The sequence below is a fragment of the Oryx dammah genome, unplaced genomic scaffold, assembly GCF_014754425.2.
Source record: "Oryx dammah isolate SB20612 unplaced genomic scaffold, SCBI_Odam_1.1 HiC_scaffold_4, whole genome shotgun sequence".
In the NCBI taxonomy this organism is placed as follows: Eukaryota; Metazoa; Chordata; class Mammalia; order Artiodactyla; family Bovidae; genus Oryx; species Oryx dammah.
Genome location: NW_024070188.1, coordinates 81,689,280 through 81,717,233, shown reverse-complemented (window position 1 = coordinate 81,717,233; position 27,954 = coordinate 81,689,280). Strand labels below are relative to the sequence as shown.

General features: G+C 51.4%; 2 protein-coding genes across 3 annotated transcripts in view; one reads left to right on the top strand and one right to left on the bottom strand.

Annotated features, from left to right (window-relative positions):
- Positions 1–1,037: 1,037 nt before the first annotated feature.
- On the top strand, positions 1,038–9,658 carry DYNLT1 (dynein light chain Tctex-type 1). Its single transcript, XM_040238911.1, has 5 exons — positions 1,038–1,133; positions 3,734–3,775; positions 8,388–8,511; positions 8,868–8,945; positions 9,230–9,658. Exons 1-5 carry the CDS (start codon positions 1,107–1,109, stop codon positions 9,298–9,300), a joined length of 342 nt encoding a protein of 113 aa, XP_040094845.1. The 5' UTR covers positions 1,038–1,106; the 3' UTR covers positions 9,301–9,658.
- A 796-nt stretch (positions 9,659–10,454) lies between these two features.
- TMEM181 (transmembrane protein 181) overlaps positions 10,455–27,954 on the bottom strand; it is a 62,924-nt gene continuing 45,424 nt past the window's right edge. For both annotated transcript variants that reach the window (XM_040238902.1, XM_040238904.1), the window contains exons 7-17: positions 24,442–24,522; positions 22,857–22,956; positions 22,312–22,442; positions 22,008–22,099; positions 20,854–20,911; positions 17,906–18,008; positions 17,308–17,359; positions 15,724–15,806; positions 14,632–14,721; positions 13,775–13,841; positions 10,455–13,415 (exon numbers count right to left, since the gene is read on the bottom strand). In XM_040238902.1, the coding sequence (XP_040094836.1) occupies positions 13,337–13,415; positions 13,775–13,841; positions 14,632–14,721; positions 15,724–15,806; positions 17,308–17,359; positions 17,906–18,008; positions 20,854–20,911; positions 22,008–22,099; positions 22,312–22,442; positions 22,857–22,956; positions 24,442–24,522 (936 nt within the window). In that variant the 3' untranslated portion in view covers positions 10,455–13,336. The remainder of the gene's footprint in view (positions 13,416–13,774; positions 13,842–14,631; positions 14,722–15,723; positions 15,807–17,307; positions 17,360–17,905; positions 18,009–20,853; positions 20,912–22,007; positions 22,100–22,311; positions 22,443–22,856; positions 22,957–24,441; positions 24,523–27,954) is intronic.

The following is a 27,954-nucleotide window of genomic DNA, read 5'->3' as shown; positions in this document are numbered from 1 at the left end:
ACAGAAAATGTAGCCCCCAAAGTCAAAGGTTTTAACCTCAGATCATGTGCAAGCTGATACATCTATCCCAGCCCTTCTTGGAGAGCCAATAAGAATTGCCCAGGGCAACCACTAATTTTTATAAAGACGCTTGTCTACAAGTTAGGTTAAGGCTGCCAGGAAGTGTGCCGCATTTTACATTTTCTACCTCAAACAATGTTTTAATGGTACTTGAAGGGGAAAAAAAAAATTATATGGAAAACCTACTTCCCCAAAGGTAAGCTTCCTTCAAATCTAAAGTTTCCTAATTCTGGAACCCCCAAGGGGGCTGCAAACAATATCTCAGACAGCCCATCATGTTCCGAAATCACTTTACAATTTGTTACTAGGTGTCCAAACCCACTTGCTTGTACAAACGAATCCAACAGAGTACAAACTTCAGGGAGGGGCCAGGACAGCCCTTCCCCTCCTGGCCTGACTTTTTCCAGTTTGTTTTGTTTTAGCTAAGGCTGTTGGAGGAGACTCTTGAGACTCCTTGCACAGCAAGGCGATTCAACCAGTCAGTCCCAAAGGAAATCAGTCCTGAATATTCATTTGAAGGGCGGATGCTGAAGGTGAACCTCCAATCGTTTGGCCACCTGATGCGAAGAACTGACTCATTGGAAAAGATCCTGATGCTGGAAAAGAATGAAGGCGGGAGGAGAAAAGGACCACAGGGCATGAGATGGTTTGGTGACATCACCGACTCAATGGGCATGAATTTTGAGTAAACTCCACTGAGTTCGTGATGGACAGGGAGGCCTGGCGTGCTGCAGTCCATGGGGTCGCAGAGAGTCGGACACGACTGAGCGATTGAACTGAACTGTCCAGGGAGCTGCAGGGACATCCTGGTGGAGGGAAGGTGTCCCCGAGGAGACGCGCGGCTCCCTGACGGCGGGAGGAGGGGCGGGTCCCATCCCGCGGGCACTGCGGGTGCCCCGGGGCACACGGGCCCGAGGGAAAGGGCGGTGCCCTAGAGGAGGCGGGGCGCGAGCGAGGGGGCGCGGTCTGAGCGCGGGGGCGGGGTCTGAGCGCGCTTGCGCAGTGCGCTCCACTTGGGGAGGCGGTGGCGACGCGCGGGCGGCAAGATGGAAGACTACCAGGCCTCCGAGGAGGTAACGCCCGGTGGGCTACAGGACGGGCGGGGAGGGGCGGGGGCAGCCAGGGCCGTGTGCGGGCGCCCGGGCTGCCTCTGGGCCTGGGCGGTGGCCGTTCCCGGCGCCCCGCCGAGCGCTTCGGGGTGACCCACCGCCTGGCGGACTCCGGGCGTCTTCGCTCTGCCCGGGGGCCGGGGGCGCGGAGGGGGCGCGACTCCCGTGGTTCCTCCGGGAGCGGGCTCCGCAGGCCCGGACGCCTTCCTCCGGCGGCGCAACATCCCCCGGGGATTGCCTCTGCCGCGCCCCCGGCCCCCCGCGCCCCCGGCCGCCCGTGCCCCCCGACCCCCGCGCCCCGGCCCTCCGTGCCCCCGAACCCCTGCGTCCCCGGACCCCCTGCGTCTCCCGGTCCCCTGCGTCCCCCGACCCCCCGCTCCCCCCGACCCCGGACGTCACTCGCGCCCTTTACTCCGAGCGCAGACCCCTGCCCAGGCAGATGGGGGAGCTGAAGGCCGCGTGTGCGTCTGCTGGCTGATGTTTGCGAGTCTCCAGAGTGACATGCACACCTGACCCGCACCCCCAGTTACAGCTCCCCAAGGGCCCCCCAGTCCTGGACCGCTGCTGCTCTGGCCGCGGGCAGCAGGCAGACGCGCCCGCGAGAACCTGCCTTTTTGTCTTGGGTTCCTCTCCTGCTCTCCATGCTGTGCGCACGCCCACCGTGGCCACCGTCACTCACATTTCATTTGAGAAGACAGCCCCATAGCTCCGATTTTGGTGGGATGGTGGGGTGGGCAGTCATTGCCCCACTGAAGAAGTCGGTAAAGCATACAGCTGTTTGCCAGGCAGAAGGTATTCACTGTAACAACGTGTTCTGTGTCCTGGCTTTCCTTCCATCTGACGAGCATTCAGGGAATGATAGCTGATGGCTGTTGCTCTCACAGAATAGCTGCCCCTTTTCTTCTCGCTAAATAGTTCTGGTTGAAGTACAAATAAATGGTGCCCTGTGTATTAGGCAGCCTTCCAACCAGCAGGAACCTTCTATGATAGTGTCACCGTCAGTGTCCGAAGGGTGGTAGCAAGCTAGGGAATGTTCAGGGAGAAGCCACAGTTCAGGAGCAGGTAGCCAAGGAACAGCTTTTCCCTGTCAACTGTGCAGTCATTGGAGAATGGCTTGTATTACAGGAATTACTGAGTAACTTTGAGAAAGGAAATATAGAGGAAGTCCTTCAAACTGGAGTTTTTAATACTCTGCCTTCTCATTCTGGCCCTCACCAAGGAGGTGGCTCAGTGACTTCCTTATTCCAGATCTCAACTGCATATCTGAGCAATGAAGGGGCTGAACAGAATGGTGTGTGTTTTACATAAGATAAAGCCCTGGAGGCTGAGACCATGACTGTCTTCTCTCTAGTAGGCCTGCCTTCCCTGTTTACTGACCTACAGTAACAGACCTGACCCCCACATCTGCTAACTTCACGTGGACACCGGCATCTTTGTAACTCTGCTCCGTTCATCTTTTCTGCAGAAGCTGAAACTGCTAGTGGATTCTGTACAACTGCTGTACTTTCCACTAAAAGTCCACTGAAATGCCCCTCACCCTTTCTCGTATCTTAACTGCATGGAAACTCACACAGGGACTTTCTTGTATGGTTTAGAACCACTGAGGCCTCTTGGAAGGATCTTTTAAACTTGGAGAAGTAATTTAAGATACTACAGATTTTCGTTACCTTGGTGAGCTGGCTTTGTCTCCAGGCATGACTTCTGAGTACAGTGGGTGAGGGGCTTCAGGCAGTCAGCTCCTGACTCTCCTGCAGAGGAGGGGGCATCGCTGGAACTGGGCTTCGTGGTCAGCAGCCCAGTGGGGGAGAACACTCCCTGCCCACCTCTCTGCCTTTGTCCCACCAGGATGCACTGGGGCTGAGGGCCGGGGCTACCCGCTGGAAAGCGCTTACAGAGCTCAGGAAATGAGGTTCCTGGACTCAGGGGACCTTGTACCCATTCAGATGCACCCCATGTAAAAAGAAAGAAAACCACTAAAACTCTGACTGCTGGCAGCCCACCTCCCAGTTCATCTTGACATACTGACTGAGAACCCCCGTGCCTTCAGCTGACTGTATAGTCCTGAAGCCGGACACAGTTGAGAAAGAAAATATTAACCAGAAATAGGAAAGTCATTGTAAATTTTACCACTAAGAGTGGTTTCAAAATCCAAAACGTCTTAAGTTTCAAACCTCCTGATTAGTTTACATTAGGAAAAGAGTTAATTCATACGAAAGTCAAGTAACTCACTGAACTTCCATATTTCTTAATGATCCTCGCAGCTGGCTGAAATGGATGGACAGGTTGAGATCTAAAGTGAACTTAGTCTTATGGGTCATGGCATGATTTAAAAAACCCCCAAAAACCTTGAAACTGTATACATGTACTCTAAGTCTCCTGCCTCTCACTAGCTCTGTGGTCCTCAGAGCTACTTAATGTTTTCCTCAGTAAAATGAACAGCCTGGTTAGATTATTTTTAAGGTCTTCATTTCTAAATTAAATTCATTACCTAAATTTGCATTAATCAATGCAGTGGGAAAGGATCTTTTAAATCAATCGGGCTTAACTAATTTTTCCCCTTACAGACTGCTTTTGTTGTTGATGAAGTGAGCAACATCGTAAAAGAGGTAAGAGGAGAAGTGCTTCCTTTTTGAATGTTTGATTAATGGCTTATATGAGTGAAAATAATGTGTTTTAAATACTATCTTGGAATTGTTTCAGCTGAGCCTGTGTGTTTTGGCATTTCAAATAACAGTTGTTACTTCAATGAATATCTAGATAAGAATTACTCCCATATTATGTAAATTATATATTTTGAATGAGACAGGAAATTTTATATACTGGCATTATTATTGACTGTCACTAAGGCTTGGTTCTATAACCTTTTAGCATAAAAGACTCATGATATACAAATAAATATTTCTAATTTTAATGAAGAGTGAATATTACAAAATTGAACAACTTCTAGTCACCCAAGACCTGGTGCTGCACTTGGGGCCCATTTTTTTTTTACATTCCTAAACCATCCACTTTATTGACCATGGTACCCCCTTTAGACGATAAGAATGGGCTCATTCATTAAAAAATACATGTCAAGGGTGCACGCAGGGAACTGACACCAGAGAGTTTACAAAATGGGGAGTGGAGGGCAGACAGCTATCAGATAATCACACTGCATTCCTTGTGTGCTACTGTGACGGATTAACCCATCTAGTGAGCTCAGAGCTGGGATCTGGAGAAAATAGAAGAGGAGGGTTCCTGTGCTGTGTTGTGCTTAGTTGCTCAGCTGTTTCTGACTCTTTGTGACCCCATGGACTGTAGCCCGCCAGGCTTTTCTGTCCATGGGGATTTTCCAGGTGAGAATACTGGAGAGGATTGCCATGCCCTCCTTCAGGGGATCTTCCTAATCCAGGGATCTAAGCCAGATCTTTCAAATTGAAGGCGGATTCTTTAACAACTGAGCTACCAGGGAAGCCCATGAATACTGAAGGGGGTGGCCTATCCCTTCTCCAGGGGTCTTCCCGACCCAGGAGTCAAACTAGGGTCTCCTGCATTGCAGGCGGATTCTTTACCAGCTGAGCTACCGGGGAAGCCCCAAGAGTAGGGTTCAGTTCAGTTGAGTCGCTCAGTCATGTCCGACTCTTTGCGACCCCATGAATCGCAGCACGCCAGGCCTCCCTGTCCATCACCAACTCCCGGAGTTCACTCAGACTCACGTCCATCGAGTCAGTGATGCCATCCAGCCATCTCATCCTCTGCCATTCCCTTCTCCTCCTGCCCCCAATCCCTCCCAGCATCAGAGTCTTTTCCAATGAGTCAACTCTTCGCATGAGGTGGCCAAAGTACTGGAGTTTCAGCTTTAGCATCATTCCTTCCTAAGAAATCCCAGGGTTGATCTCCTTCAGAATGGACTGGTTGGATCTCCTTGCAGTCCAAGGGACTCTCAAGAGTCTTCTCCAACACCACAGTTCAAAAGCATCAATTCTTCGGCGCTCAGCCTTCTTCACAGTCCAACTCTCACATCCATACATGACCACAGGAAAAACCATAGCCTTGACTAGACGGACCTTTGTTGGCAAAGTAATGTCTCTGCTTTTGAATATGCTATCTAGGTTGGCCATAACTTTTCTTCCAAGGAGTAAGTGTCTTTTAATTTCATGGCTGCAGTCACCATCTGCAGTGATTTTGGATCCCCCCAAAATAAAGTCTGACACTGTTTCCCCATCTATTTCCCATGGAGTGATGGGACCGGATGCCATGATCTTCGTTTTCTGAATGTTGAGCTTTAAGCCAACTTTTCACTCTCCTCTTTCACTTCCAAGAGGCTTTTTGGGTTAACTTAGTGAAAAGAGGGGAACAGATATTCCAGACTGAACAAGTGCAAGGGCCCTGTGGTAAGGAATGTCCTGGTATGTCTGAGGGATTTGTAGGGAGGTGGGGGTGTCTGCACTAGTGCGGGGCACTGGGGAGAGCACCAGGGCAGGACCGAGGCCACAAACAGTTTTCCTGGTCGGTTGTTTCCCCAGACCCCTGTACCTTGAGCACATAGTGAAGCCAGTGGCTCAAAGACGGTCATTAGATGATCTCAGTTGAACAATACCATTTGAAGTTTTCTATATGATTTGGAGTTGACTTTAATGCAAACTGTTGTTAATGCAAGTTATTGACAAATGCCAGAGTGATTAAAGAACTCCAACCTATTTTTGTGAACATCATCAAAAAGCAAAGTGATTATTAAAAAAAAGCGAAGTGATCTTGTTCTGCCATATACAGTATTCCACACGAGGCATCATTTTCCAGTTGCTTTGCAGGATCTATAACACTCTGCTTTTCATTGTTTTTCAAACTACAGTGTTTCTTAGGAACACAGTGGGGAGCAGGAAGGTGGGTGAGTTTCACCAGAACTGTGAGAAGTGGAGTTGGTTTGTTAGGAAGTGTTCTTGGGTCTCACCTGTTTTCTGCAGTCTTTGACTTGGTTGCTATGGTTTTTCCCGTGGTCATGTATGGATGTGAGAGTTGGACTGTGAAGAAGGCTGAGCACCGAAGAATTGATGCTTTTGAACTGTGGTGTTGGAGAAAACTCTTGAGAGTCCCTTGGACTGCAAGGAGATGCAACCAGTCCATTCTGAAGGAGATCAGCCCTGGGATTTCTTTGGAAGGAATGATGCTAAAGCTGAAACTCCAATACTTGGCCACCTCATGCAAGGAGCTGACTCATTGGAAAAGACTCTGATGCTGGGAGGGATTGGGGGCAGGAGGAGAAGGGGATGGCAGAGGATGAGATGGCTGGATGGCATCAGACTCGATGGACGTGAATCTGAGTGAACTCCGGGAGTTGGTGATGGACAGGGAGGCCTGGCGTGCTGCGATTCATGGGGTCACAAAGAGTCGGACACGACTGAGCGACTGAACTGAACTGAACTGACTTGGTTGCCAGGCAGCAAGTTTGATACAACTGCAGCCAGAGCTTCCCAGTCTCCCTGGAAGCACAAGTAACATTGCAGTCAGTGTTCCTTTCTCGTTGATCACCCGATCACTCACTGCAGCAGCTTTTTCTGCACCTGGGCAGTAGGTTAATTCCGTGCGCAAGCTATTGTTAAGTACTGCATAGTAAACTTGGATGGGTCCAAAATTCGAGGAAGGTTTTCCTCCCTCCCTGAAAAACAGTGAATTCCAAAGTGAATGTGGAGAGAATGGCTAGAGTTAGTGGTTTAGCTTGAGCACAGCCCCCACTTTGACAGAGCTGCTCGCTCAGCCATGTCCAACTCATTGTGACCCCACGGACTAGCCTGCCAGGCTCCTCTGTCCATGGGATTATCCCAGCAAGAATACTAGAATGGGTCGCTATTTCCTCCTCCAGGGGATCTTTCCGACCCAGAGGTTGAACCTAAGTCTCCTGAACCTCCTGCATTGGCAAGTGGATTCTTTACCACTGAGCCATCTGGGAAGCCCCATTGACAAAGCTGAGCCCAGACCTGTTAATACCTTTGTCCCCTGAAACCAGGATAGGCATCAGGATAAAAGGCCCAGAAAATCATAGAATAGGAATATCTTCACTACCAACTTCACCAAGAGGTGAGGCCAGGGATCATGTGTATTCCTGAATAACCCCTGAAGCACACAGCATGAACCATCCCAGAATGCAGCACAGAAGAGAAAACAAGGAGTTTCATAATAAAAAATGCGTCACAAACTTAAATAAGGTTTTGGAATAGATAGAGCAGTTCTTTAGTTTTCTGAAAAACATACTTCTGTGATAACATTACCAGACAATGCTGAATAAAGGAAGTATTTGTAAATACATGATTATCTGGATAGGTTTGTACATTGTTGATTATACAACCCACAAAGATTCCTCTATCTACTGTACTTTTAAGAAAGCAATAGGCAAAGGGAAGTATTTTCTAACTTCAGTGGGAAGAAAATGCATTGCTTATCTCTAGATAATTAATCACAACAGCAAACATTAAGTTCAGTCAGAATGTTTAAAAAATTTGACAGATGCTATATAATTACATATTTTAATAAGTGAATAAAGAGGGCTTTCCTGATGGCTCAGTGATAAAGAATCGGCCTGCAAGTTCAGGAGACGGGTTCGATCCCTTATCTGGGACGATCCCATATGCCAAGGAGCAGCCATGCCCGGGTGCCACAGCTGTTGAGCCTTTGCTCTAGCGCCCGGGAGCCAGAAGAGCTGAGCCCGTGTGCCACAAGAAGAGAAGCAATGAAAAGTCCAAGCATTGAAAGTAGAGAGTAGCCCCCTCTCGTCCCAACGAGAGGAAAAGCCCGTGCAGCAGCGAAGACCCAGCACAGCCAAAGATGAATACATAAAAATTTAAAATGAATAAAGGGACCTCTTGATAGCCCAGTGATTAAGAATCTGCCTTCCATTGCCGGGGACACGGGTTCGATCCCTGGCTGGGGAACTAAGATCCCATGTGCCATGGAGTAGCTAGACCCACACGCTGCAACAAAGATCCCCAGCGCTGCAGCCAAGATCCAGTGCAGCCGAACATTTTAAAGTGATAATAAAAGTGAAAGGTAAAGCATTCAAATGGGATATAATACGGGTAAAAGGTATGTCTGCAAAGGAGTCCTCATGGTTCCCAACAAGCTTCCTTTCACTTTATGCAGAGTGTAACTTAGCAGGTCGTCGGGCGCAGTGCTCACCGTGCTGCCCTCAGGAGCAGCCGGAAGGGGTGCTGTGCTGACAGTGACCGGCTGTGCTCTGTCTTCCAGGCCATAGAAAGTGCCATCGGTGGCAACGCCTACCAGCACAGCAAAGTCAATCAGTGGACCACAAACGTAGTGGAACAGACCTTAAGCCAACTCACCAAGCTGGGGAAGCCATTTAAGTACATCGGTAATGCACCTTTGCTTCTGGTTGATGGTGGTGGTGGTTCTTTCAGTACCACTGAGAGGGAGTCTGTGAGAGGAGACAGCAGAGGCGGTTTCTGGAGGAGCATGTCACTGGCCTGTGCAGACCCACCTGGGCCGCGTGGCTGTGGGAACGACTGCGGACCACGTCCCAGGACGTCACAGCATTTCAAATCTGCTGCTTTTAGAGTAAGCGCGTGTCAGCTTCCTAGGACCAGGCGCTCTACCCCTACAATCATTTCCATTTTGAATGTCAGCCATGTGATCTACTACACATATGAGGACGGAGAAGAACGTGTGTTGCCAAGTAGATTCCTCTAACAAAAGTTTGTTTTTCTGTAGTGACCTGTGTGATCATGCAGAAGAACGGAGCAGGCCTGCACACGGCAAGCTCGTGCTTCTGGGACAGCTCCACAGACGGTAGGTTTTCCTCCCCCGGAAGGCTTGCCCCCGCACGTCCCCGGGAGCCCTACCGCCCTCTAGACTATTGAGAGCCGTGTTGTAGGGAGTGTGTGTTGGTTGCTGCATGTCTCTGAATGCACTGTTTATCAGGGTCACCTTTCAAAACGTTCTATAGATGAGAGACGGGCCAACCTTCTTTGTTGGCTGCAGAGAGTTGAGTCCTGAGTGTCTGGCCTGACCCTGAGAACTCGGAAGGCCCAGCTCTTGGGGTTTTCAGGGCGGCCCGCCTCCTTCCCCTGCAGGGAGCTGCACCGTGCGCTGGGAGAACAAGACCATGTACTGCATCGTCAGCGCCTTCGGACTGTCCATCTGACAGCCCCGCCCCGCCCCTCCACCGCACCCCCTCCCTCCCGGCTTCTAACCACCAGCCGGCTATTCAGCGATCACCTTTCTCATCCTAAGTGTGTTTTTGCGGCGCTCTCAACGTGTAGAGAAAAAAACCAAATAACCACACTGCTCTCTGTGACCCGCACACCAAGTCAGAGACGTCGTCATCGCAGGTAGTCTGGAGCCTGTCCTGCCACTTGTCTTAACTCTGAATGTTTCTTCTCAAAGGTGCTAAAAGCCGAAATCTGCTAGTGTGAAACTTTCTCTACTCTGAAATGATTCAAATACACTAATTTTCCATACTTTGTACTTTTTGTTAGAATAATAAATTATTCCAATTTAAAGTGTGTGTTGTCTTCATTGTCTAAATAGTATCACAGGTGAATTCTCCATATTTAGTTACTGGCTTTAGAATCGATCTGTAAAACAAGCAGGAAAGGTTGCAGTTCTGCTTTGGTTCTCTCCAGCACAGTGAATGTGCTGATTGACCACCCAGGGGCTGGGGGCTCTTGACTGCTCTGCTGTGTCCTGGTTGGATTTCTGCCCTGAGCATCAGTCACTTCACTCTCAGGTCCTTCCTCTTTTGGAGCTTCAGGGGCAGGAAGTGGGCAGGCTGGACTGTTCTTTTAGCCAAAGGACCTGAAGCCACACACTCGGCCCGCGCCCGACCCGCAACACAGCAGCTTCTACGCATCAGTCGTTCAGCAGCAATCACAACGAACACGTGTTAGTACTTCACTGCTTAAGCAGTGTTTTCACAGTGACTCATTTGGGTCCACAATTATTAGCCCATTAACGAGTCAGAAAAAGGCGTTGGGAGGTTATCTGATTTAAAGTTATATAGGGGGGGAGCCCAAACCCTGGTCTTAGCTCGCCTTCAGGGCTCATCCAGGGCCATGTTTACACGACAATAGACACACCTCTGCATCACCTGCTGAACTAGAAAAAGCCCTGCTCGTCCCTAAAGTGCCTAAACAGTCACCTTAAGCCACACGCAAAGAGGAAGCACTGTACATAAACAGGATCAAATATTAACTGTGGTAACATCCACCAGGATGGTAGTAAAAGGCTAAAGATTCACACGATTTGAAGAAAAACCAGAGAAACACAGTCTCAGTGAAGCCACTCCCACAGTGTGAATCTGCCGTAAATAAACGTTTATTGACTTCTGATTACAGTGATCGTTCTGTGACCCAGGGTAGTGTGCTCGCTGACGCACTTCCAAGGTCTAATATTCAGCTCTAGCTTTCCCATTGAGCCTAAGATTTAGAGTTGTTTTATTTTACAAACATTTACAGTCCCCTTTTGTAAAAAGGCAGTTTTCAGTAGCAGAAAATCCTGTTTCATAGTCTGGTAACACATTCCTGTGTCCTACATCCAGTCCTCAACAAGATGTCCCTTTTCATCACCCCTTCTCTCAGCTTCAGTGTTTCCACCTGTGAGGGGGATTCCAGGAAATAAGCTACATAACATACTGAACATTAACTCTACCTTGAGTAAACGGTTCACAGAATACTTGAGGCTGGTGACATCTGTCCTGTAACCTGCCCATTTAGCAAGCTGGCTTTACATACTGAATCTGAACTTTTACTGCAATCTGTAATTATGTACAGGAACAATCTTACAAACCCTGAATATATTTTATATATCTTCTTTAGCCTTTCAAATGGGGCTTAAGAGAGAAAACTGCATCACTGCGCTGCTTTAATGATTTAATAATAAATCAAGCGGACCTTTATCCTCATGGATAATGAAGCTCTCTCTAGGGAAACTGAAAGGCCTGTGGTCATCTTCCAGGTTCCCCAGACTAGACCAGTATAAAAAATTATCCCCAAGATGATGTTATTCACGCCATTACCATGGAAGAACTAAAGTCAGCCCTTTGGATTTTTAATTTTAGTTTATAGAACTCTGATAACCCTCCAAGACCAAAAAAAATAATAATTTTCTTGCTACCATCTAAGGTTGCTGGCAGACTTTAGTGTTATAACCTAGTACCTATGGCACATGCTAAATGCTATATACTTGAAGCACATTTTTACATGGAAGATGTAATATGTTGACATATATGATACACCAGAGAAGATAAATTGAAAATGCATGATTTAATAAAGAACCATTTCCCCCTAAAGTATTTTCTTTTATAACTCCCTTGTTTCCAACCTAGTTACAGAAAGTTAATAAATACTCCCTTATTTTTCATTTCACTGACCTGATGCTATCAAGAATCAACGTACGAAGATCAATCATCAGTTAACAGTTACACTACAGGACAAGGATAAGTTGTAAAAATGCCTAAATGTGTACAGCTAAAGGCCTCAGATACTTTACAATTACTGATAAAAACATTCCAAATTATGGACAGTTATAACAATTAAAATTTGTAAACTATAACATACTAGAATACATTAATCTGCACAAGTAACTTTTCATCAGTTTACATAAAATTACTTATAGTGAGTCTTAATAGAAGTTTGGTAACAAAAAAATTTTAAGACCTCTGAATATACAGAATCAAAAAAAAGGAATCACATCACTGCAGATGTAAAAACCATGTAAACTTGAATTACCCTTGCAACAACACAACTGTTTTAATTCAAACTTTCTTATTTACAGGGTTTTAAAAACAAATATAAATGGAATTCATATTAAAGGTACATTAAATTAAGAAGAAAAGTACGAAGTCATAATAAATAGTCTTTCATGAAGCTCTCTCAGGCCCCAGCACTACCTGAAGTGGACTATCGTTGGAGCTCTGCATGGTAGCTGGAGAGTTGATGCATAGATGGAGGAAGTGGAGGTGCTGTTTGCAGGGTGGAACAATCACGTCCCTACCTGTTGTGTTTGCCCAGATGGCAGGCATCGGGATGTCTGCAGTGCTCACAGGTGAACCGTTCAAGAGATGAGTGTGCACGCCAGAGGAAAGGCAAAGGAGACAGCTCTACCTCCCACACTTGGCCTTGACAGAAGGGAGCTGGGGGTCTCCAGGGCCTTCTGGATTCAGCAGCTCCAGACAGCACTTACACAGAGCAGTTCACCCGTTTACCTGACGACCGTGTGAGGCTCACAGGGCAGGAATGATTCCCCACAAGTTACCTTCTCCCCAGAGATGTTCTTCCATAAACCATCTAAAAATGTGTTACCTTCTTGCACCTAGTTTCCAAATGTGAAGCTGAAGAACTTTTTGGCAATAACGAATCTGTAGTATTGTTATCAGTCACTTGTTTAGCTTTTATTGAAAAAAAAAAAAAAAAAAGCTCTACAGGAGTATTGTCCTTAACAGAGCTACTACTGCTCACTGGAATTTCGTGGGTACCCTCCTCCCCACCCCACCCACAAGGGGCCTCATCCATATTCACGATGTAAGGCGCACAGGCCTCTAGAAGACTCTTGACAGTGAGACCCTTCCCTGTCAACTGGAGCTGACGACCTGTCAATCCGTAAGGAACCCTGCCGAACCCTCCTCAGAGCTCCCGAGACCCTGGCTCTGCTTTGGTGGCAGTCTCCACCTCGAACCTGCCCACCCAGCCCCCCTCGCCCCCTCAACAGCCTGCGGGGAAGGACCGCCCTCGCGGGGCAGCCTCAGAAACGGGCTTCCCTCTGAAGGGTCGACCACTGGTGCCACGGGGCGGAGGGAGAGGGAGAAGGGGGAACGCCACCCTGCTGCGGGCCACAGTCACAAAGGCCTTCCGGGAACTCAAAATCAGCAAACTCTTTTTTAAAGCACGTAATTCTCTCTACTAAGAACAGGAATGATTTCTTAACATTGAAAACATCTTGTCTTTCATCATTTGGAATCTCTGACAAAATGATTTGGCTGTCTAAAATTTTTTGTCAGGGCCTCTCTTCCCAAATAAATGCCGTCAGTGTGACGGTAAATTTAGGCCCAACATTTAAATTAGCCCTCAGTTTTGGTTTTCCTTTCAAACGTGTAAACAAATGAGGGCCAGGGCGTCTCTGCACGGCAGATGCGTCCAGGGAAGGCAGGCCGGGGCGCACTCGCCGGGGCGGGCGGCCGCGCCTCAGTCGCTCTCGGAGCCCTCCTTGTACTGGGCCCGGATGGCCTGGCCGTTCTGCAGGGGCATCTCTTCATAGTCACTCCTGTCACGGAAGAGACCTCTGAGACCCCGGGCTCCGACGGCGCGGACTTCTCTCCACGCCGCGGCGCCGTCCTGACGAGAGCCCGGCCCCTGCTGGCTCGGCCCATTCCTCTCGCCGCCTCCCCCTCCTCCAGCCCCTCGACGGCCAGGGCCCGCCGCCCAGATGCCCAGCAGGAAGGCACGAGGCCCCTCCTGAGCACAGAAAACCGGGGGTCGCAGACACGCCCGGGTGGACCAAAAGGGATGATACCGTGAACAGCGCCTCAGAAGGCTTGCCAGCCTCCTCGGTGAACACGCAGAGGCGGGCTGAGTGCTTCCCGCGGGACAGAGAGCCTTTAGCAGAGACGGGACTTAACTTACCCATAGATCACGTCGTCGTCCGAGTCGTTGAGCATGGAGAAGGCGGGGTTGTCCTTCAGCTGCGACTCTGAAAACCAACAAGCATTGTCGTGTCATTAGCCGGGAGAGGCCGGGTGCTGTCCTAGGAAAAGAATGAGGGTCGGAGAGAGCTGGATTCCTGCCTCCACTGGTTACGGCTGGTGTTAAGCCGGACAGGTGGTTCCAAGTCCTGGCAGGGGACATACTCACCCACAGGCCAGGACAGCGCGGGGAGGCTTGGTGGGAGCCTGGGGGGCCTGAGCCCCCCGGAGGAGACTGAGAGCCAGCTGCCCCACCCCCTGGAATCCCCCAGGGCCTCACAAGAGCCAGGCCACCCTCCTACCTGGGGCCTGAGATAGCCCCTGGTCCTGATCTGTCACCGCGGACAGGAGCACTGCACGCCGCTGGGGTCTCGGGCATGTGCTGGGAACTCCTCCACGGACAGCCTGTGGCCGGGGCGCGCCAAGTGCTGCCCGGGCTCCAGAGAGCTCGCCCCCTTCTCATCCCGGGGCAGGAGGGCTGCTGGGTTTGCTTTTTGGTTTGGTCCTTGGGCAGGTGGGCTGGGGGTACATAGGGCTTTCTTTTGACGGTCGGGGCACTTGTGTTCTATAGATCATTTCAGGGCACCGGGGGCGGAGGGCGTCATGATGCTCGTGTCAGGGCCTACTGAAACGCTCGGTTCTTGCATGAGGGGCTGTAATGACAAAGAACCTGCTGGGCTCCACCTGCGGCTTGGGGCTCACGTGAGCACCCACCTGGTCTCCCTGCTCCAGAGCAGGTTCTGCAGTCACGGCGCCCCTGTCAAGGGGAGGTGGGCAGGGGGTCAGGGGGCAGCTTACCATACAGGGCATTCTTCGATGGCGAGTACACAAAGGCCAAAGTGTAGAGGTAAAAGTTCAACAAGCCATAGAAAGACAAGAATTCAGCTGGTGGCAGCGGTCAAGGGAAGCAGCAGGCCCAGACACGGTCTCCTTGGTCCCGTTAGCCGGACCCGCCCCCAACCAGCTAGGCCCTCGGGGGTCCATGCCCAGAGGTCAGGGTACCCCAGGGCAGGTCCAGCCAGAGGTCATGGTAACCTTCCCGGGGCACCTGGAATCCCCAGGTGAGCTGTGCCCTCTCCTATCTGTGGTAGGACCTGCTGCCATCGAGGCGCACACACAGGGTGGGAAGGCCACACAGGTATGGGTGAGTCAACAGTGAAATGAAGACCTGGAAACAAGACTCTCAAACTGGTCTTTCTTAGTCTTTTCTGAATTACAGACCCTTTAGAGAATCTGATAAAAGATTGGTGTGAGATTCAGTTACCGAACTGTGGACAATCATGCGTTGACTCCAAGGGTGTAAGTAAGAGGCCCCACAGAAAGAACCCAAGACATCCAGGGTGAACCCCAAAGTGTCCCCTGATGGACGCTACCACTGAGAGCGGAGAGGGGAGCGCACAGGTGACCGGGGCATGCATCTGAAAGGGGGGTCACTACCGAGCAACGAGGCCTCAGGGATCACAGGATCCCTGCCCTGAGACATCGGTGTCCCCCACAGCTGGACACTCCTGGGAGGTGCTAAGGGATGCCCTCTGGGAGACAGGACCCCCAAGTCAGGCCTCGGCCTCTCCTCAGTGCTCGGCAGGGGAGGCGGGCAGCCCCAGCCTGACCCGAGGGAGGTGCCGATGGTGACTTGCCCCTCTGCAGTGCCCGCCCCACAAAGAGGACAGCTGCGGCAGGTGCTGGGGTCTCCGGGCTTGACTCCAGCAAGCAACCCCCGGGGATGGCTGAGCCCCGCGGCTGCCTTCGGGGGCCTCTCACTCGGGGGGACAGGAGTGGGGCCCCCAGGGTGTGCTGTAGAGGTGACCTGCGTCTTCCGTACGCTCAGAGGCCTGAAATGCTACCCACTCCACTAGGCTGTGTGCCTGACGCCTTCCCAGAAAAGGATATAATTCTGGTAGTGAGTTGACAGTTCAGCTACGAAATTGTCCTGCAACACTTGTGCTCCGAACCTTAAATAAAGGATGACGATGCTGAAAAAGAAGGGAGGGAGGGAGGAACAATATGTAAAAACATACCAAGAAACGGCACTAGCTTCATATGTCAACAGACTTGCTACTTTCGCTTACTCTAGTCATGATTATTTCTGCATGGAGACGTGCACACACATGCATGTGCACACATGCACACACGGCCTCTCTGCTGACACGCGTGACGGCAGGGTCCTGGTACCCAGAGCCCACCTCCCCTCCAGAGGTCCAACCTCCGCTCGGCCAGACTGACTGCTGAATACAGCGTAAACCAGGTCTCTTCCCTCCCGGCCAAACGCCCTGCGGAGGCACCCCCCCATCACTGAGAACGGAACCCGGGCTCAACCTGACTTCCTGGCCACCCCTGCCCTCCCATCCTCCACCCGCGCACACTGCCGTCCCCAAGCTTCAGGGCCCGACTTCAGGCGGCAGATCCCCCGCCCACCCTGCTAAAGCAGCCACAAGCCATCACACCTCTGTTTTCATTATGGCACTTCCGCTCTTTATTAATTGGTGTTTTTTTTAATCACCACCTTCCTCCACTGGAATATAAACACTGCAACAGGGAGGAAGGAGCCTGCCCGCCTGTTCACCAGGGCAGGCGCTCCATAAACCTCTGCTGCACCAACGGGCCGATCCCCTTGAAAGTCAGATGAAGAAAGATCACGAAGCCTAAGTGCTTCAGGGAGTCGTGGCTCCCAGGTAGTGGGCAGTGGGCGGGGGCAGCTGGAGGGCGAGGATGTGCGGGGGCGGGGCTGGGGGAGTTTGTGTAGAAGGAGGTGAGCTGAGTGTGAGGCTGCACAAGGGCTGAGGAGAGACGAGCGACAGCCACACACGCACCTGTACCTTCAGGTGAACGCAGAGGCGGAATAAAACCCAGCTCGTTTTGAAATGTGGGCTGAGTTCACATGGCTCAGTGAGGGCGGCGAAGGAACCCAGAGGCCTCGGATCCTCCACCCCACACAGCTGAGACCCCAGAGCAGCAGTGGGGAGCTGGCCCCAAAGAGCCCCCACCAAGGGAAGGACCTCACGCCCACATCTCTGCCGCTCGCACAACCAAGAACGGAGAGCGAAATACAGACGCTACGCTTCTCTCAGGGTTTTGCTTCTCCTCTCAGGGTTTCGATCTCGGGAGCAAGGACCTGGGATTCATTCAAAGACACGGCCTTCTGCGCCTCCCTCAGGTGAGGTTCAGGGACCCCCGCTGGAGGAATGCAAACAAAAACAACTCCTGCTCACAGACCCGTCCAAGCACAGCACACTGGCTTCTAATCCTCTGACCCGTGTTCTCCTGCACCTGCTGCTTCCACACAAACGTCAGGGCAGGGAGAGAGTGCGATCCTGTCTCCCTGGGGCCCTGCCTGGCGGGGGAGGAGCCTCTGACCCTGTGGACACCTGGTAAGGAGCACCCTAAAACTAACCCCATAGATGGGGACAAAAGATACTCGTGACAGTCAAACAAAAACTCACATTTTGCTTCTTTCAAGCAATAAAGTTTTCTTACCTGATGATGAGCACGACAAAAGTCAATGCAGTCAAGAATTTTAACCTGAGATCTGAAAGAGAAATACACACACGCTTCTTAAATCACGAAACTGGAATTAAAATCCACTCATCCCAGAGATTAAAAATAAAGAAGAAAAGAAAGCCAAACTCTCCGAACAAAACCCCCTCCCGTGTGGACTCCACTGTTAGTACCTGACGCCCAGGAAGACACGCTGTCCCACCTCCCTGAGTCTGGAAGGGTCTGTGGCCATTACTATTTGGTTGTCACAGACTGGGGGACAGGACCCTATGAGATCAGGTGACTTTCCCCGATTCAAAGAGAAGGAAACCCCCACGCCTGCCGCCTCGCTCGGAAGGTGTGTTCCAGAAGGATCCAGGCAGCTCCAACAGCCACACACACGGCCCCCCGGGGCCCCAGCTGACCTCCGCTCCTACTGGGCTCCCTCCTACCCTCGCCTGAGGCACTGTCCACGTGGCCCAGTCACCCCAGCAAACCTGCCAAGGTTTCCACCCCACCCCCCGCCCCCACCCTGAAGGTACCTGCCTCCCCGACCTGGTGGGTGGCCCTGCACCAGGGGTGGGAGACCAGCACTCACCTACGTAAGGCATGTGACCCAGCTCAGAGCAGGCCCGCACAATCAAGAACAAAAGGTACAAGATGTACACGGCGGCCACCACCATGAAGAAAACCTTCATTCCCTGGCAGGAAACAAGACGGGCCCTTGAATGACCATGGGGTCTCAAGGGTGGTCTTTCCCTCCGACGCCGTAAGCGGGAAAGCCAAGCCTTTCTAAAAGGACCCGGAGTCGAGGGTCACTGCCACGAGCAGCACAAGGACACACGGACTCTCCTCGTGCGGCACAGGCGGCCGGCTCACCCAGGGGTGCACCCCGGTCCCTGCTCATCAGATGAGCGAACGCCTCCCCAGCGCATGGGCAGCTCTGGGCCCGGGGCCTGGAACGTACTAGGTGCTCAGTAAATGTGGTGGCTCCCGCTTGACCCTCCCCGGGGTGAGGGCCTGGCTCCCTGCCCTGCTTGGGAGGATCGCGACGTGGGTCCAGCCTGGATCTTAGCTTCTCTGGACCTCAGTTTTCTTTCCTGAGGACCGAGGGGACTGAACCAGACCATCTAGAAGACTCTAGGTTCTGTGATCCTGAGGCCGGGAACGCAGGACAACTCTCATCTGCACTCAGGAGCTGTGACAGCAAAGCTGGCTGACGAAGGCCAGGCCCCACTGGGCTGGGTGCACGGTGCCCCTCCTTCTGTAGAACCTCTGCGAGAGTTCTAAGCCTCCTCTGCTCCTGACACCCCCAACCCCCTCCTCCCGCCCCAGCGCTTCCTTCTCAGAGCCAGGACCGCCCCGCACAGTCAGCAGACGAAGGATCTGCTCTGCCTCTTCGGAACCTGTGGCTTCAGCCTGGGCTCAGTTTTCTCGTCTGTAAAGAAAAAGGGTTTCGTGGCCTCCATCCTGGGCCCCTTCAGCTATCTCCCTAGAAGCCCGTGATTTCAAGGGTTTCCTTTAGTAACAAGACTAGACTGCTCGGTCTATCCTTCCTGCGAGAGCTCCCGAGCCCTTGGCCTCCCTGACTGCCGGGCTGAGGAGGGGACAAGTGACCAGAGCCGCGGTGACCCTGCCGTGCCGGAGGCCGGCCCAGCGCTTCACCCTCCTTCTCTCTCTCAATCTTCATGACGACTCGAGGGAAGATCCCATCACTACCCATTGCACAGATGACACGGGGAGGAGGGAGCGGCGGCCGTGGCCCAGGACTGTGGGCTTCACCCGCAGGCCTGGGGAGCCTCGCCAGAGCACAGGACCGGCCTGTGACCTTGGGCAGGACGGGCGTGTGACCTTGGGCAGGACTGCCTGCCCCACATCCTCCTGTGAGAAGTGCGCAATGACCGTACCAGACAGAAACTCCCTAACTGTAGATTAGCGTCAGTTCAGTTCAGTCGCTTAGCTGTGTCTTTGCAACCCCATGGACTGCAGCACACCAGGCCTCCCTGTCCATCACCAACTCCTGGAGTTTACTCAAACTCATGTCCTCTGAGTTGGTGATGCCATCCAACCACCTCATCCTCTGTCGTCCCCTTCTCCTCCCACCTTCTCTTTGCCGGCATCAGGGTCTTTTCAAATGAGTAGCCTGGGAGGTACAAACTCAACCAGCATTGTCAAATGTCATCTGTCACCAGGGCTGCAGAATCCTCTCTGACAAGGTGTCAAAGCAGCTCCTTCCTCCCCTTCCTTAGTGTCTCCACCCCAGAGAGGCCGCCCTGAGGCCTCGCCCCTCAGGAGACACAGACGAGAGCCTTCCTGGGGCATCCAGATTCCCCAAGGGTCCGCCCCGCCCCATCACAGCTCGGGGACAGTGTCTCCTCTATCTGGCCCAAGACACCTCCCCCTCCTCTGCAGCTCCAGGGGCACCCCGCCCTGCAAACCTACGATAGCATCCCAGGGCTAATTCTAAGACAAAGAGAAAAAAACACAAATAAAGACAGCCTCGCCCCAGTAACGGGGGCCTGCGGTCCGCAAGGACACCCCTGCTGGGCCCCTGCACGCTGCAACACTGGTCTCTACTTCCCACGCCTTCTCTCCCTCACAAGGTCACATATCCTTTGAGAGCAAAGGTTATGATGTGCTGTTCGTAAGGCATACACTGAATGACCTTCAGAACTCCTCAGACTCACAAGCAGTGGAGCGGAAAGGCTACGGGCACTCCGCTGCCGGGGTCCAGTTGAGAATCAGCGCTGGCACCAATTCCTGTGACACGTCTGTCTCAACCGCTTTTCAACATGGTCTCGTCATTCACTACACTTCTCTCCTTTTCAGACCGCAGTTCCCACAAAGAACCACAGACTTGATCACCCTCTGCAAAGCTGCACGGGGAAACGCCGGAAAGTCACCTGGGGTCAGGATTCAGCTCTGGGGCTCTGGGGCTCGCCCTCCCCGGGGACAGGACTCCCAGAACCCCGGCGGGGGTCCGGGTGCCCCTCAGCCCCAGGCACCTCCATGCCTGGGCTCCGCGGAAGCTGCACCAGGGCGGGCTGCCCACGAGGCTCCGACACAGCCCGGGCCTCGAGAGGAGGCCACACTCTGGGCTGGCTGTCACTCGCATTAAGTAAAGACGCTGGGATCCGCCTTCCCAAAGTGCGAAAAGTTTCAGGACCGAGACAGCGCAGCGTCACCTGGAGCCCCAGGCCCTGGGGCTGTAGAGCTCGCAGGCCCACAAAGCCAGGCCCACTCAGCTTCAGAGAACTAAATGGACAAAATGTCTTCTTAATTGTTCTACAATGTTCCTAGAAATCGGCACCTCTGTGCCCTGGCGCTTCAACCAGAAACAAGGAGGGGGAGAGACAACGCAGGGCTTCTTTTTCCTACTATTCAAACACATTTCCCCCGATTTTCCTCCCAGGAGCTTTCTATGGCCCTTGTCAAATAACCAGTTAGCCAGCTGTGTCAACGGCACAATTTAAGTTAAAAAATTGAGTCATTCTTTAAAACAGCAGCTAAAAAAAAAAATCCGCAGGTTTCACTAACCATCCTTACCTGAAAATTTCCTGTGTCAACTCGATACTGGTACATTGGATCATGTAATTCATTGACTCTAAAGATACGATGTTACAAAAAAAAAAAAGCCATAGATTAATAACTAGTTTATTTTATACTTCCTCTCACTTGGCTTTTTAAAAAATTTACTAATATAATCTATTCACTGACCAACCGTAAAAGATTTTTGAAAAGTAAACCTTGGTTTATGAGAAATCTCAAATTACCTACTGAAAGGCCCATAGTCCTCAGTGTTGTAAAGTACAGCATTTTTCATTAAGAGAATCTCTATGCTATTTCAACTCTGAGACTGATTTTCCAGGCGCCCTGTGTACGGCATGTACGGCACCAGGACACAGATGAGCACCCGAAGACGGCAATGTGCGCAGCCGCTCAGTCCCGACTCTCTGCGACCCCATGGACCGCAGCCCGCCAGGCTCCTCTGTCCGTGGGATCTTCCAGGCAAGAATACTGGAGTGGGCGGCCATGCCCTCCTCCAGGGAAAGACAGCAAGAAAGGTAAATATAAACTTCCATGAAACTCATTTCAAAACAACACTGGTCACTTGGATGACAGGTGGGCAGGGAGAGAAGTGGATGTGAGCTAAGTCCTACCATTACTGTACCAAGAAATGAGATGTGCCAGCTTCCAAAATCATATCCCTGAGATGGAACTAGTTTCTGCAGAAAATTCTGTTTGGGTGAATCAGGCTGTTACTACGTTAGGCTTCTGCGCGGTGCCTTTTTACTGACAGACAGAAATATTAAAGATCAACTCTGGGAGCTGGTGTAAGGATGGGAAGGTTTACAGACACAAACCAAAGGAGAGAATCAAAACATCTGGGGACAGTGGGAAGCCAGGAGCCAAATGGAGCATCATCCCTACAAACGAAGCCTCTGCCTCTCGGAAGGAGGTATCTCAAATGACGTGGTCTTTTTCCTTTTCCCCCGAGACTAGAAGAATCAGGCATACCTCTACACACTGTTCAAGCGAAACTGAACCCTCAGCTCAAGGCACACAAGCAAGCCTTGAAACCCTGGGTGACAGATTCCCTTCTGGATGAGTTCACAGAACACGGTCAACTCTGAGTCTGCCCACCTTGTTTAATGCTCGCCAGCCAAGACTGCGGTTTCACGTAGAAGAAAGTTACTCACGTCTGCCATATTCCGAGGGTAACAGAAGCCAACCACAGTAGTCCAACGATGAAGAATTTAGGCAAATAGAAAGTCAAACACTTCCTTTCTCCCTTAAAAAAAAAAAAGTAAAAAATAGAGAAGCTACTAATCCTTGCAAACCATTACCCCCTCACAGACCACACCGGATCGTAGATACTCAGATCATGTCCACACAGCACGCATCTGCCGGGGACTGTGAGGCTGACGACAGGTTCTCAAGGCCGAGTCCACCTTAGGACCATCACCAGCGTCTGGAGTGGGAGGGTCAGATCCGAGGGCTCACCTGCACCCGGATCCCGTGGTACACGCACAGCCAGAAGAGCAGCAGGGCGCACAGGAACACAGACTGGAACAGGTCGTCCAGCATCCCCGGGAACCAGCTATTCACCAGGAAGGACAGGGGGAAGAACGGGTCTGGAAGGCAAAAGGCAGGCAGGCCTGATGAAGGCAGAGCCGGCGGGAGCCCCAGCCACAGGAGGGCAGGGCTCAGGATGGCTTTCTCCCCGGTCAGAGCCCAGGGGATGGTAGTGAACTAAAGGCTGTCTTGTTTTGCAAACTGAAAAGCCACTGAACAGATTGCTCTGGGGATGACTGCAGAGCGCCGTCTGCTCCCGCCAGCCGCAGCTCTGGAAGGAATAGCTCTCTGGGGCAGGGGACAGAGGCAGACAGCTGGGCTCCTACCCTGAGCCAAGTCCTCCAAGCAGGGGGGAAAGTGCCCGCCCCCGCGAGTCCTGGGGCCACATCCCGCCCATTCCCTGTTCAGGGCCCCATCGCCCCCGGATGCCCTCCAGCTCTCGGCATGGAGGGGGACCGCGCTGAAGGGCCTACCGTTGTAGAGCAGCAGCAGGGGCAAGAGGATGGACATCCACTTCTGCTCGATGCCCCAGTCTCGCATGGAGAATTTGCGGAGAGAGTGTGCGAACAGGCACTGCGAACCAGAAAGGCCCCGTCACCGTCTCGGCCACGCCACGCGGCATCCCCTGACGGCTGTTGGCCCGCACTGAAGGTCTGGGGCCAGCCCAGACCTGCTGCACTAACCCCGGGCTGAACTGACACCGAGACCGCCAGGGACAACCGTGAAGGACAGGGGTCGGATGAGGATGGTCACGACCGTGACCCCTCTGGCCTGGCCTCCTCCTGAGCCGGCAGCTTCTATCAGGAGGGACTGCCCAGGGCACAGCCCACACGCCCCCAAGGTGCGACTCACAGGGGACAGCGGCTTCTGGGGGACACCAGGGCACCCACAGGAAAAGCCCCAGAACGAGGCTTACAGCCACGGTCACAGGGTGGGCCTGTTTTCAAACGCATGCCTAAAGGGGCCCGGCTCCTGGAGAGGCTTCTTTACAGCCTTTAAAGCATCATACAATTTGGGATTTCTGGGCCTGGCACCATTTCTTGTTTTTCCTGGATCTAACAGAAGCCAGTAATCTCCTAAGCAATTTGGACGTCCTGGGCTGATGGCCCGTCTCCCCGTCTGTCAGAATCAGGCCCGTTTCTCTCGTTTGAGAACATGGGGCCCTGGGGGCCAGTTCTTTGGGCCCCAGAGTCTGGCTGCAGAGCCACAGGCAATAGGAATCCTTTAAGAAACAGCGAGGATCTCTGACCCAAGGTCGATGGCACTTTCCCACCTCCCTCCATCAGGGAGCTCCCCAGGGTGGGGTGGGGGGTTGCCCTGGCCGAGTCCACTCTCTCTGAGCTCTGCGGCTGGGTGCGGCCCTCCAGCCACTCCCAGGTCACCACTGCCTGGCACCTTCCTCCATGTCCCCTGGGAACCTGTGTCCTTCTGCAAGCGGTCAGTCTGCAAAACAGCAAGTCCCTTGGCTGGTAGCTGGAGCAGCCACCACTGCAAAGAGTGGACCCATCTCCTGGACATCAGCACGGGGCAGGCCCCCTTCTCCTTTCTCGCTGCCTGGGCATCGATGGGGCTGCTTGTACTTTAATAAGTAATTGGTCCCCAAAGTCATGGTGCCCTTGTGGACAGACACCTCGGATCCCAAAGGAGCCCCAAGCCTGCACATCCGTCCCCTCATCCTGAAAAAACCCAAAGACTGAAAGGTCTGGTCCACTTCTCCAAATGTAAAAACCCAAGAACCTGCTGAGTCAGCACTCAAAGAATGTCACTCAAACAAGGCAGAACTACTTCCGCCCAAGATACAGGGCACTTGTCACTGAATGCTGATGACAATTCACTTACTAGTCAGTCACCTGTAATTGCTACTCAGAAGTCCTTACTATGACACCACCGTATTCCTGCAGTGCCGCGCCCGTGCAGAATATAGAATATTTCGTACCATCAGGTCGGCCCACTGGATGGAGTGTCTCAAAGTTCAGATAAATCTCCCATATTCTGACAACCAGAATTTATAAACTAACTTTGCCCTTGTTAGGATTCCATGAGGTGAACAGTACTTACAGTGACAATGAAGGTAAGCACCACAAAAACGAACCGGAACCAGATTTCCAGACGGGAAAACGCAGGGTCATAAGTCTTCCACTAAAATGGAAAGCAGGAAAACAATTTGGGAAAAAATTCATCTGAAAGGAAGTACATCACATCATTAACAATAGTCATCTTGAAATGTGAGACTACAGGGAATTTAAAATGTTCTCCTACACTTTCTGACATGTTCTAAAACTTTAACACTTACTACGTTTTTATATTAAAGAACACATACTTTGTACCAAGAGTTGAAAATGGTTTTAAACGGTAGCATACTAATGATGAATCTGGCAGATAAATTCTTCTATAATAATAGTGAGCATTTGGCTTTTAAATCTCATATCAAAGACTGATCAATGCTATCAATCTCTTTATTAGAAAAAGCCATCAGTGAGTGGGGGGGTGGGGAGACAGAAAAAGCCAGGCTTTCTATTAAAAGAAAAAAATAATAGTTTTAAAAATGCAAAAAATGTGAGTAGGTATGATGATCTAAAAGACACTAAACGAAACAGAAATATGAATCAGACACAAGAAGACAGTGGAATTACAGCTGTCAGTTCTCATGCTGAGCAGTCTCACTCATATCAAGTCTGCGGCTAACAGGGCGAGGAAGGGGCCCTGTGTGCTGAGGGCAGGCGGAAGGCAGCCCTTCCCATCCTGCTCAGCAGCCAGGTTCATCCCCAGATCCCAGGACATGCGCTGTACCGTGCCAGGAAGGACCATCATGTCTGTGCTGAACTAAAATCAGCTGAGCGATGTAAAAACTGTAACAGAGCAACAATTGCGTGAAAGACTCAGATTTCCCTCACCTGCCTGCAACGTTAAACACACACACACACAGTGGACACGAAGCAGTGAAGGGCCGTAATAGCCCGCTCACAGGGGAGGGGTGCACCCTCAGGTCACCCCACACTGTGCAGGAAGCCAAGCTGAGCCTGAGGTCTCCCTAAGTTGTGAACGCCCCACGGTGAGGGCAGGGACAGAGCTCACCAGCATGACTCACGGGGCAGAGCACTGAGAGAGCAGAGCTAGCTCCGGACACCTGCCAAGGTCGTGCCCCCACACCTTCAGCCGAATGTTGATCTGCGCGTGAGTGTGGATAAGCCACCCAAGGCCGGGAAATCCCCAAAAGGAGCCCTGGCACGCACGCAGGGCCAGCACAGCGCCTTCCATGGGCAGCAGGAACACGCACAAGGGTCTGTGGAGCGTACCACCAGCACGTTTTTTCTCGGCGGTGGGGCAACATCAGCCTTACACTTGGTGCTGCTCTACTCCCACCAAGCAGAGTTTAAAATCCAGGCCTGAAGAGATCGAGCTGCTTCCAAGTATCGTGACCATGTCTTGGACAGAGCTCAGCGATGTTTATGAGAGTACAGAAGTCCAACAATCATAAGCTCTGGCATTGAATCAAAAAATACGAGACATGTAAAAAGGCAAGAAAATACGAAACAGGATGAGGAAGAAAGTTATCCATCGAACTGACCCAGAAATCACAGATGATGGAATTGGTAGATAAGGATTCCAAGCAGCTAGAGGAGCGTGAGGCCGAGACTGGGAGGCTGATCAACAGCAGATGAGACATCGCAGAGGGTATAAACGTGAACACAGAGCAAAGGAATCGACTTAAAACGGAACAGAAAAAACGCACAGAGCCAGTAAGTTCTGAGACAACTTCAGGCAGCTGAGAAGATGTATTAATGTACCTGGAGTCCTCGGATTTCTATTGATGGGAAGAAGGCAGGAGGATAGAAAAAATATTTGAAGAAACAGTGGCCAGAATTTTCCCAGATTTGATGAAAATTATAAACTCAGAAATCCAAGAAGCTCAACTGTACTCAAAGGACAAGAAATAGGAAGAAAAGTACACCAAGGAACACCATAATCAAACTGTTTAAGGAGAAAAAAATCTTAAAAGGGAGGGTAGGGGATGGGTAAAGGGGAGGAAAACCATTATAGAGGACAAATATAGGATGAGAGATTTCTTGTCAAAAAATGCAAGCCAGAAGACCAATATTTTCAAAGTACTGTAAATAAACACAATACCACCACACACCTATTGTTGCAATCATGTAGCTGCTCAGTCGTGTCTGATTCTTTGCGGCCCCGTGGACTGTAGCCTGCTGGACTCCTCTGTCCATGGCATTCTCCAGGCAAGAATACTGCCCTTTCCTCCTCCAGGAGATCTTCCCAACCGAGGGACTGAATCTCCTGCATTGGCAGGCGGATTCTTTACTGCTGAGCCACCGTGGGAACTACACATCTATCAGAACAGCCAAAATTACAAAGACTGACCCACCGAGTGTTGATGAGACGAGATGTGAAACAGCGGGAACTCTCACAGGTGCTGACCAACATGTGAGACGATACGGCCGCCGTGAACCCAGCGTGTCTTCATCAGTGACACAGGCCCCTGCCACAGGAGTCGGCATCCATCCCTGCGCACCCAAGGGAAGCGAGTGCGCACGTCCACTCAAGGGTCTGGACACGGGGGTTCACAGCGGCTCTGTAACAGCCCCGAACTGCAAACCATGCAGGCGCCACAAGCAGGTGCGTGGATACACTAACCGTGCCGCCTTCACACAGCAGCACGGAGGGATAAACTACTGAGCGCCACCGCCATCCAGCAGCATCCGGGCACTTATGCCGAATGCAAGAACTCACACCTGTCGCGTGGTTCCACTTACATAGAATTGTAAAAAAAATACAAGTGAGTCTGCAATGCAAGCAGAACTATTAACAACTGATGTTACTAGAAAAGTGGAAATCACGGTGATAAAGAACATATGAATTGTGACATCAGCGATTCAGGTTCAAACTCCAACTTTTCCGTTTCCCAGCTGGGCAGTTTACTTAATCACATTAAACCTCAGATTTCGCTTACATAAAGCAACTGCTCTGTAGAAGTATTGTAACATTTAAGTAAGCTGATGCACAGAACAAATTTAGTGCAGATCCTGGCAAGGAGCAAAAGCTCAGCAAATAACAGCAGCTATAATAAATCCAAAATAATACAGCTACTGCGATGATTGCTTAAGAGGAAATGTAAACAGGTACAAAAGTTAAAAGGAGAGAATCACAATCAAAGACAAACCAAACAGTGACCCAAACCCAAATGACAGGGTTGGGTGAGGTAAACCTGGGGTCGGTGGGTGGAACACTGCTGAGCACTTTGGTAAAAGGCTCTTAAGAGGGTGATGTTCAGACAGACGATGGAAAGGAGAGATCCCTCGTTGGGGAAACACGGTGCTCTCTTCTTTCCGTATTCTCGAATCAGAAGGATGCAAACAGCAAGGTCTAAAGCATAGATGTTATCACAGGATGAGAGCAAAGTGCACCTGAGCTCAGGCATCGGTCTCAGGCCCTATCTGAGTTCAACTCCTGCCTCGCAAACTCCACGACGGCAGGAAGAACGCTGACTGGATTTTCTGAGGACAAAGTTCGAGGAAATCAGTCATACAACAAAGAATCCAGATTCAAACTCAAAAA

Bases quoted from the DNA above. Each gene is read 5' to 3' on its own strand.
- DYNLT1 (XM_040238911.1), top strand. From the start codon at position 1,107: ATGGAAGACTACCAGGCCTCCGAGGAG. The intron at 8,512-8,867 runs GTAATGCACCTT...GTTTTTCTGTAG, and splicing joins GAAGCCATTTAAGTACATCG to TGACCTGTGTGATCATGCAG. The intron at 8,946-9,229 runs GTAGGTTTTCCT...CTTCCCCTGCAG, and splicing joins CTGGGACAGCTCCACAGACG to GGAGCTGCACCGTGCGCTGG.